The sequence below is a fragment of the Paroedura picta genome, chromosome 11 (assembly GCF_049243985.1).
Source record: "Paroedura picta isolate Pp20150507F chromosome 11, Ppicta_v3.0, whole genome shotgun sequence".
Taxonomy (NCBI): domain Eukaryota; kingdom Metazoa; phylum Chordata; class Lepidosauria; order Squamata; family Gekkonidae; genus Paroedura; species Paroedura picta.
In genome coordinates this window covers 30,091,630-30,102,279 of record NC_135379.1, presented here as the reverse complement: position 1 = coordinate 30,102,279, position 10,650 = coordinate 30,091,630, and the positions used below count along the sequence as shown (strand labels likewise).

Below are 10,650 nucleotides of genomic sequence, written 5' to 3'. Positions count from 1 at the left end.
AAGGAGTCTTCCCTCTGCTTTTCGAGCCGATCAATAAATTCCACTGTTCTTTTGGTGACGCTATTCTTTTATTTTGCATTAATTCCGTGAGCATCCGTAAACAATAGCATCCCCATATGCACTGGCTATGTGACACGGCTGCCCTACTTAGCCTTTTAAAATGGTCATAGGTGGCTTCTTTTTAAGATTCTCTAGCCACGCTTAATCCTAGTATGTGTGTTTTGACATTGTGCGACTCTGAGAAATTCGGTGAAAGGGATTTTTAATAAAATTATTAATAGGGGGAGTCCCTGACGCCACTTAGGGACCTTTAAAAACGTCCCACGCAATATTATTATAGTCGGGGATGATTCATGCAAAAATGGTAGGCAACATTTTTAAAAATTGTTGCAATAACAAATAATGTCTTGTGGTTTGTTCTGAGGTCTACTTAACCCCTTCTGAACCGCGTCTCAAGGGTAAATTCTGGTGACTATTTTGCCAGAAAATAAAATATTTTGGAGGAGCCTTTGTTCAAAGATAAGAGTCAAAACTTTTTCGGTTTAGGAGAATGTCAGATGATGACAAATGCGGGTGGGTTTCAAAAACAGTTGCCCTGGCCTCCCTATGGAAGCCGTGGGCTTTGGCAGTCCTGTTCCATGAGAAAATACAAATTTAAGCCTGGTATGTGAGAGATGGGAGGAGGTGGTAGGACGGCCCCGGGTGGCGGTGGAAGAACCACCGGTTGGACAGAACGCCAAATCCGGGGAGTCAGAAGGTTTTGAAATTAAGTGATCTTGACAAGACCGTGGAAACTGAGTCGCAAGAATTTCCTAGAGACAATGTACTGCAGGAAAGGAGGGAGGATCGAGCTTTGGAGGGGGTGGGTAAGCTGGAGGGGGGTGGGGGTGGAAATACCTGCTCTTCTTTTGCACCCCTGCCCGGGTCTGGCTTGTCACACAAAGTCGTGAGTGGATGGGGGCCGCCGCGCGCCAGTCCCGTCCGCTGCTGGGATTCCAGCCCCGGCGCGATTAGGACATTATTTAATTATCTGCACTTTATTCCCTCAGATGTTTATCAGCTGCTTTGCATATCACGTGGGAGCGGGCGGGCCAATGAGCGCCGTCCTGGCGCGACACTGGCGCGTCAGCCCTGGTCAAGTCTGGGAGATTTAGTATCTCTTTTTTCAGTCTTTGGGGCTTTTAAAAAAGAGCCACTAGTCTCCATGCGGGTCGGGCTATGACAGCCTCCGTGCTCCTCCATCCCCGCTGGATCGAGCCCGTCATGTTCCTCTACGACAACAGCCTGGAGGAGATCAACAAGAACATGGAAGCCGGCTTCCACGCGGCGGCCGTGGCGGCGGCGGCGGCGGCGGCGGGCCCCAACTTCGCGGCGGCCAACCAGTGCCGGAACCTGATGGCGCATCCCGCGCCCCTCGCCGCCCCGGCCAGCGCCGCCGCCTACGCCTCCCCCGAGGCGCCCGCCGCCGGCATGGCCGAGCCCAGCGCCGCCGCTGTCAAGCAGTGCAGCCCCTGCTCGGCCGCCGTGCAGAGCTCCTCGGGCCCCGCCGCCTTGCCCTACGGCTACTTCGGCAGCGGCTACTACCCGTGCCGCATGGGCCACCACAACGCGCCCCTCAAGTCCTGCGCCCAGCCCGCCGCCGCCGCCTTCGCAGACAAGTACATGGACACCTCGGGCGCCGCCGCCGCCGCCGCTGCCGCCGCCGCCGGCGAGGACTTCCCCGCCCGCGCCAAGGAGTTCGCCTTCTACCAGGGCTACGCCGCCGGACCCTACCAGCCCGTGCCGGGCTACCTGGATATGCCCGTGGTGCCCTCCATCGCAGGGCCCGGCGAGCCCCGCCACGACTCCATCCTGCCCATGGACGGCTACCAGCCCTGGGCCCTCGCCAACGGCTGGAACGGGCAGGTCTACTGCCCCAAGGAGCAGAACCAGCCGCCCCACCTCTGGAAGTCCTCGCTGCCGGGTAATGCACCTGCGCGGCTCTGCGCGGGATCCGGCCGGCCTCAGCCCTTCCCCCGAGGTGCGGCTCCTCGGGGCGCGCTTCCGAGGCTTCCCGCCGGCCCTGTTCCCGCTCCGCAAGCTGGCTGGGCAACTAGGCTCGCCTGGCGCCCCTTTCCCAAGGCGCGGGCGGGCGGGCGTGGGGTGCGTTTGGCGCAGCCAGGCGTATTCAGGTGACCGCCGGTCCGCTGGAGTTCCGCGAGGCTGGCTCCCGTGGGGTCGCCTGAGCGCTCGGCTTCCCCCTCCCTCCTTCTTTTCATGGGGGATTTCTTCAGCATTTAGCTCTTTGGCCACAGCTTCCTCCGCTTGTGTTCATAACACCCACTGATGCTACAGCCCGGTCCTCTTAGTGTAGGCGCCGCCTTATCCTGGGGGACGCTGGATGCTGCCCTCCCGGGGTCCGTGTGGCCGGCGGCACCATCAGCCATCTTGGCCTTAAGGGCGCTACTGGCCTGGGTCTGAGAATTATTACACTTCTTCTCCCGGCCCTCTTTCCTTACTCTGTGGCCAACAGAGACATTAGCCGTGAACGGAGGGGGTTGCTACGGCATCAAGTCCCTCGGAAATACTCTCCCGCTACGCTAAGTCCTGGTAACGACCCTGTTCCTACTCTCAGCCCTCTTCCCGTCGCTGGCGCAGCCGTCGTGTCCCCCATGCCACTCGCTTGGCGATTGCAGAATTCGGGTCGCCCTCTTTCAGCCCCCCCCCCCCCCGCCCCGAGCAGGCCTAAGCCTCGCAAGGAGCATCGTCGCAGGAAGGAATATAGGGAACTGGGCATGATCCAATTCTGCTGTAGGCGAGGAGAGAAAGAGGCGCAAGAAGTCTGCTGCCCGCGCTTAAGTCTTCGCGGTGAACGGAGATTTTCCACGGATGGCTCCGCTCGCGCTCTCCAGAGCTGGCGGAAAGGGCGCTTAACGTGAGAGAGCCAGACGTCCCCGCGAAGGGCTGCGCTGCCCGGGGGGGGGGGGAGACGGCCCAGATGGGTCCCAAAGATGTGTCTTTAATTGATGACGCCCGGCTTTTAATGCGTGCCTTCCTGTTTGTGTTTGTTTGCCTGCTTTAGACGTGGTTTCCCATCCCTCGGATGCCAACTCCTACAGGCGCGGGAGAAAGAAGCGAGTGCCCTACACGAAAGTCCAATTAAAAGAACTCGAAAGGGAATACGCTACAAATAAATTCATTACCAAAGACAAGCGGAGACGGATATCGGCCACGACGAATCTCTCGGAGCGGCAGGTCACTATCTGGTTCCAAAACAGAAGAGTGAAAGAGAAAAAAGTCATCAACAAATTGAAGACGACAAGTTAATGGCTGAAACAGAGGCGGCTTGCTCAGAGCTTTAAGAACTATTTTTTTTTTATCCAGATTAAAATAATAATAATAATAATTAAAAAAAGACAATGAATCTTTTCTTTCACAAGAACTCTGTCTTTGGAACTGTGACTTTTGTGAAAGTATGACTAGGAGAAAGGTTTTTAAGGCTGAAATTTCCCTGAAATCCTAAAAGAGGCTATTCCAATGACTGACTGTAGAGTCCAAAAGCCCCTAAAGCAGAAAAAAAGATTCAGTCTCAGTTAAGACAGATACACATTTGTCCATATCGTGTAAGTATTACTGTGACTATTCTTATACACTATTTAGGACTGTAATCTGGAAACTGGTTGAAAAGGCAATGTGGGTTGGCAACACCCCCCCCCCCATCTACATGCTGACTGGTTGCTCAGGTAAATATTGTGCAAAATGTACAATTACTGTATGTTTGAGTAATGCATTCTGTGTTTTCATTTTAAATGGAAGGTACTGAATGAAGATTCCAAAAATATTAATAATGAAGGGAGCTTTGTGGAGAACTGATCCTGAGAGGCAACTAAAGTTTAGATTTATTGGGGTGAAAATGGAATGTCCATAGATCATGTTTCAGCAGATGATTTCCCGATACTCTGCTCAGCGCTCCATGTTCCTGTAAAGAGCCTCTGCAGTTTGTACACATCCACAGCATTCATCAGTGTTCAAACCGTGTAAATCCAAGGAGCTGGCATATTTGCTGGAATGCAAACAGCCACATACAGGTTATCATTGTGATGTGGGAGGAAGCAATCTCAAAATAACCCATAATGGGGAGCGGAAACATTTTGTTTCCCTGAGATATTTTTTTTTTATTTTAATGCTATATTTTGATTTATGAAAAATTAATGGGGATTCCTTTCTTTTCCTTTCCCTATGAGGCCGCATTAGAAAGTGTAAGAATGCATTTTACAGCACTTTTAACAAAAACAATTATTTCAACCAGCACATTTTTCCTGTTCACTAGATTATGCTATTTTGTAAATATTTTTTTAAAAAATCAGCGCACTGTGAAAATGTATTTGTGCACCCCTTTTTTATATTTTTACTGAAAATTAAAATCTAAGAGCTGTAGATAGATATTAGTGTTAATACTGTTAATAAAATAGTCACTGTAATAAAACCTGATTAAACCCTCTTTTATTCTCCCTCCATATTTACATGTACCTCATGAAGAATGTACTTCTCTTGTAGCCCTAATAAGTTCTTCTCTTAAATTACTGATATAGCCCATATTTTGCCCATAAATTATAGTGCAGAGGGAATGAGTGCATGATAACTAGCTTTGCTGAACTATAAATGTTTCAATAAGGTTAAAAAGTCAGGTATTTTGAACAGGGAAAAGAAGATATAAAAGCAGGGCAGGAGCTCCTCGAGGAAAATGAGAAACAGTTGTTAGGCCACAAATGCAGAAGGAGCGTCGTATTTAAGGTTTATTGGCAGGACTGGTTAAGAGTTGGGGGAAAGGGTTGGTATTTGTTGAAATGACAGGACTAGGAAGACCTTAAACCTTGACCTTGATTTATATATATAAAAAAAGAGAGAATTTGTGACCTTGACTTTGACAGCTCATGAATGGTCTTTTCTGGATTAGTAGATCAAGGGCGCCACCTTGTGTTTTCACTTCAACTTTACCTTCATTGAAACTAAAGATGGAAGTAAAAGAAGGGTGGTCACCTGGGCCTTTTTCACAAGGCAGCTGTCAGCAGAGCTCATCAAGACTGCCGAAAGAGCCCCAGCCTGTGTAGATTCTGATCTATGGCCCAAGACACACATTTGTCTATTGAATTAGTTGTAGTGATGGTCGTGGAGTGACCAGACATTCTTTGGGGCATTGACTCTGAGAACAGTTTAGCAGTTGTGCGGAAAGGGGCTGTCAAAGAGAGAGAGAAATATCCATAGGAACTCTTTACTTCCTGTCTTCTGCACTACTACTCTAATTAGAACTACTGGACAACTTTGAAGACCAGTTGCTTTCTTCCTTTTCCTTTTCTAAGCAACCCGGGGTATTCTACACCTCTGTCTTCTTGAATTACCATACAGAATTCCAGGCCTTGGTCAATATAAATGCCACAGTGTTATATGGTAGGAGCTTACCTGGTTTGGTAGGAAAGTGGAACAGGTGGGGAAATCACAATTTTAGAATAATAAGGACAGTCTCTTAGAGAGCAAGCTGATTCCTGGATTCCTTTGGTAATTAATGAATTGATATTAATGAATTGAAAGGCTATGTTAGTGCATTTGGAGAATAGCCTGTCAGGCTAGTTAAAATATAAGAGGAAACTTTCTAAAACATTCTAAAACTTTCTAAAAGTTTCCTCTACATTCCATCAGCCACTGAATAACTGGATTGAAATCCACTGATTTCCATAAAGCTCTATCAAGTTAAAGCTCCCAAATATTGAATTGTAGGCACTTAAGATAAATTGTGGATATCTTTAATATTTAAAATTTGTTCAAGGGTTAGGTATTTATTGTGTCACTGACATATTAACAATAGGACTACTTTGGAAACTTAAAATAAGAATTTGGTTGCTTAGGTAGACACAGTCCTTTCAGAGGATGCAATATATTTAGATGCTGCCATTGAGGAAAAGAAGGGAATTTGGTGCTATTGGGTGCATTTGAGATTTTATGTATTGCTTTGTTACATTTATACTCTATTCTTCATGGGACTCAAAGTGAGGCACCTATAGTTCCCTTGAGGCCTACCATCCAGTCATTGATCATATCTATACCCATTTACTCTTAGTAAATGCTGGACTGGGTTCCTGCCACTTATCTACTGAGTCTGATTAATTACATGACCCACAAAATAAAGGTTTCAGGACACTGAACTTCTGAAACTGTTGAGGAAGTCCAGGAGAAATGAAGGTGTTTCCCATCTTGCTTCTCAGAACCTGCACAACAATTATTTCCTGACTAAAACTGCATGATCAGACATCTGCTATACTTCAATTTTCAAGCTATACTTCAGAACACATCTTCCAAGAAAAATGTAACTGGTGTATTCTAAGTTCTCTGGAAGTAGGCAAACAGGTTTAACATTCACCTGTTCCAAATGTTCTTTATCCTTTTTGTTGCCCACATCTACCTGAAAGTTTTAGGTATTGGAGCAAATAAATGCAAAGCACAATGCTCTTGAATAACTTTACGTGGATCGTGTGATGGCCTCTGCTAATGAATGGATTGATCCAAGTTGCTTTGCTTGGATTCCGAAGCTGAATTCCACTGACCCTTTCTGCCGTCCAGCCAGAATAACCTATAGCACAATCAAATCTTGTGCCCTTTGGAGAGGGGGGAGGGTTAAATAAATAAAATGACATTTACTTTCTGTAGTTTTCAAACCTTCAATGAATGAAAAGGCTGTGTTAATGTTATCAGGGCTTAGCACTTGGAGCTGAAACAAGAGCAAAAATAGTGGGCAACAAGCCATTACATACTTCCTGTGACTAAAGTAGCCATAGCCAGACAATATGGTGGGGCATATTCTGCATCTATGAGCCTCTTGTGGTGCAGAGTGGTAAGGCAGCAGACATGTAGTCTGAAAGCTCTGTCAATGAGGCTGGGAGTTCAATCCCAGCAGCCGGCTCAAGGTTGACTCAGCCTCCCATCCTTCCAAGGTTGGTAAAATGAGTACCCAGCTTGCTGCTGGGGGGTAAACAGTAATGACTGGGGAAGGCACTGGCAAACCACCCCGTATTGAGTCTGCCATGAAAACGCGGGAGGGCATCACCCCAAGGGTCAGACATGACTCAGTGCTTGCACAGGGGATACTTTTACCTTTACCTTATTCTGCATCTGTATATGTAGCATTAAACCATTTCAAATATGTATGGAGAGCATTTGTTGAGTACTGCAGAGCATCTATATGCTAGATCTGAGCACCAGTCCTTGCTGCTATGAAGCCTACTTGGTGACCTGCAGTCTACCCTCTTGTACAGAATTCTTGTGAGGAAAATATGACAGTGGGAGGAAGTATCTGTGCTCCCCTGAACTCCCTCCAGGAAAGGCCAGGTAACCAGATGAGGGATACAGCAAGTTGTGGGTTACAAGAAAGCCATGCAAATTCTGCAGCTAGCAAATCAGCTTATGCATGTTTACACCAAACATAGCTTGCCTATACTATATATGGAAATATATACTTAGGTATAGAAATCTTGTTTGGGATGTGGAAATATATGCTCATGCAGCAGAAAGAACATGCAGTCTGGTTCTGATGACATTTCTGCCTGAGCTCATTGGAATGCCCATATTGTGGCACTTTCGGGTCCATGTTAATCTCTTCATGTGCAGCTCCTTCCAGTAGAAACCAACCAGGCTTCCTTTTAGATAAAGGATTTAAGGGAGTGGAGAGATGGGTGAGATTTCGATATTAGATAGATATGTGTGAACACACATATTAAAAATATATATTCCTGCCCTCTTTCATATAAAATATACTGCAAAGATTTACCTATGACAGGGTGTTGGTGGGCTAAATGTATATTATCACTTTTTTTCCTTGATTTTTTTTAAAGTGTGAATAGGATGCTGCATAAAAGTTAAAAGGAACTTTTGAACTCAGGTCTTATGAATTAAAAAGTCTATAGACAGAAGAAAGACTCATCTTTAAAGAAAGATTCTTCCTTCTCTTTTCATTTCCATTTGAGGGTGTGGATGTATATCAGTGGCCTGGCTCTAAGAGAGGTGTGTCTATGAAAGGGCAAGGAGTGCAGGGCGGACAGGAGCAGAAGGCAAGCAGCAGGCCCTGCAGTGGTCGGTAGCAACAATGGTGGCTGAGATGTTCGGCTCTCCTTTCACCAAAATGACATTTTTCTTTTGGTTGGGGTGAGGGTTGTATTTAACATACTACTTCTTCCCTGGAGAAAAACCAGGGCTCTGATTCCCAGCAGCCGGCTCAAGGTTGACTCAGCCTTCCATCGGTAATGACTGCACTGGCAAGGCCACCCCATATAGAGTCTGCCATGAAAACGCTGGAGGGCGTCACCCCAAGGGACATGACCCCACATTTGCACAGGGGATACCTTTACCTTTAAAGAGGGTATTATAAAATGCCCCCTTGGCTCACCTAGAAGAATGAGTCCTCTCGTGCACAAAGTCCATTCAGTCAGTTGATTTGTTTTTCAAAACATTTTTGCAGAGGGCTATTTCTGTTGACATTCTAGAAATATATTTATGAGCCAGAACCAGAAACTTCTGGTTTCTTAGATTACAGAAGCAATCATAAAATTCTTACTGAGTGCACTATATGTTGGTTCTGGTCTGGATTCCAATGTTCCTAATGGAACTTTTGTCAGCAACTACAACTGAATCAGATTTTGCAAGTGGACAAGTTTAAAAAAAAAAAAAACAGCCCTCTTCCTTTTTGGGTTTGGATTCTGAACCTCCCCAAAAGGCACCTGCAGAACATGAATGGGTTTTCTTAATCCCAAACCAAAAATCTATGAAGAAAGTAGTTTCAATTGGATCTACTTTCATGGGAATCTACACAGGATCATACTAGTAGTCTAACATTCACTTCCAAGAGTTTTCTTGCTTGATTAAAATAGCTCACATGGCTTCCGATCACAGGGACAGAGTTTATTAGTGTGTTAATTTAACATTTCATGAGCTTATTTGCTTAAGGAGGAAACAGGCTTCTGTGTATGGTTTCTTGGGTGGGGGACCACGAAATGTATGCAATAATTCCTTCAATGTAAGTCTACCATCAGTTTAAACAGACCAGTCAATTTTACTCAGGTGCTACAGCATAGTTTTCTTAAAGGCATTAAGTAAACTAATTGCAGCAAAAATAAGAATTTCTCTGATGCTGACTTATTTTAAGATGGCTGGCTTATGCTGAAATATATTTAAAATGGACTACCAGTGGAGAGCCAGTTTGGTGTAGTGGTTAGGAGTGCGGACTTGTAATCTGGCATGCCAGGTTCGATTCTGCGCTCCCCCACATGCAACCAGCTGGGTGACCTTGGGCTCGCCACGGCACTGATAAAACTGTTCTGACCGGGCAGTGATATCAGTGCTCTCTCAGCCTCACCCACCCCACAGGGTGTCTGTTGTGGGGGGAGGAATGGGAAGGCGACTGTAAGCCGCTTTGAGCCTCCTTCGGGTAGGGAAAAGCGGCATATAAGAACCAACTCTTCTTCTTCTTCTTCTTCTTCTTCTACTCCATGTTTCATGGATGGGGTTCACAATGCCCTCCTCCCCGCCCATTCCAGTCTGTCATTCCTCTGTCCCATACGACCTATAGTAGAATTTATCCTAAAGGTTAGTCAAAGCATGTCTTCTGGAAAGCCAGACATGCAGCATATCCCTGCCAGGGACATGCACATCAGATTGCAGCTCTTCATTCCAAATTAAGGATTGGGAGAGGAGATTGAGCTTCTACACAGAGGGCTCCGCGTTCTTCTTGCTCTTGGTTTCCGTTCCTCCCCCGCCTTTTGCTTCGATCCTAGAAATGCCCAGCAGTTCTTGTAGATGTCTTGTGCAGGGGGTGTGCCTGTTATTTATAGCCTTCATTTACTTTTAAACTGCTGGCACATATATTTCCCAGTACAAATTGCTGCTGTCATATCACCGCTTTCCCCTCTCCTCCATCTGCTGCCTGCCTCCTCCTTAAAATATATGCCTAATATCAGCGTTATAAGAGCATCGATCAAAAAACGAAACCCGTCCTGCCACTGCAGAGGTCCTGCCACCAGGAATGGCCCAGAAGGGGGGAGGCTGGGAATCTCACCTTTCATGCGCTTGAATGGCTCTCCACTCCCTCGCAAAAGAAATTGAAAAACACGCGCACACACACAGGAAAATAGCAAGGACTGAATAAATTGAATTGATTTTTATTTTAATAATAATTCTGTTTTGTATGGCTGTTTGTACAAAGGCATGTAAAGCATGGCCAGTGCGCTCACACACCCCTTTGGAAAGTTTTTCCTTGGGACGGAGAAACATGAAGCCCACTGAAACACCCCGCCAGCTTTGCCGTATTCTGTCTCTCAGGGAAGGACGAAATCCCGGCCAGCCCAGGAAATAATGGCAATTCTTAGAGCTCATTTCCTTTTGGAATTTCTAAAAAGCAGAAAGGAGCTAACTAGTGGTCATAAGGAACTGGTAAGTATAAAAATATATACCGGACAACAACAGAGGTGTTTTGCAACAGGAAATAACATTGGACAGTGGTTTATTTCCTTGAAAGAATTCAAGGGTAGCTGAGAATCAGTATGTCACTCCTTGCCTTTCCCCCCACTGCCCCCAAAAGACTCTTACATTGGGACTAATGACCGGGGCATGACGTGAACGAGCTTTTGG

At 46.3% G+C, this 10,650-nt stretch overlaps 1 protein-coding gene across 2 annotated transcripts; it reads left to right on the top strand.

Annotated features, from left to right (window-relative positions):
* Nucleotides 1-1,018: 1,018 nt before the first annotated feature.
* Nucleotides 1,019-5,437, top strand: HOXA13 (homeobox A13). Of its 2 annotated transcripts, none has more exons than XM_077303255.1 (2): nucleotides 1,019-2,020; nucleotides 3,062-5,437. In XM_077303255.1, exons 1-2 carry the CDS (start codon nucleotides 1,219-1,221, stop codon nucleotides 3,304-3,306), a joined length of 1,047 nt encoding a protein of 348 aa, XP_077159370.1. In that variant the 5' UTR covers nucleotides 1,019-1,218; the 3' UTR covers nucleotides 3,307-5,437. The 2 variants fall into 2 exon arrangements, with proteins under 2 accessions (XP_077159370.1, XP_077159371.1); XM_077303256.1 differs by having other exon boundaries at nucleotides 1,107-1,963; nucleotides 3,062-5,435.
* The last annotated feature ends 5,213 nt before the right edge of the window (nucleotides 5,438-10,650 follow it).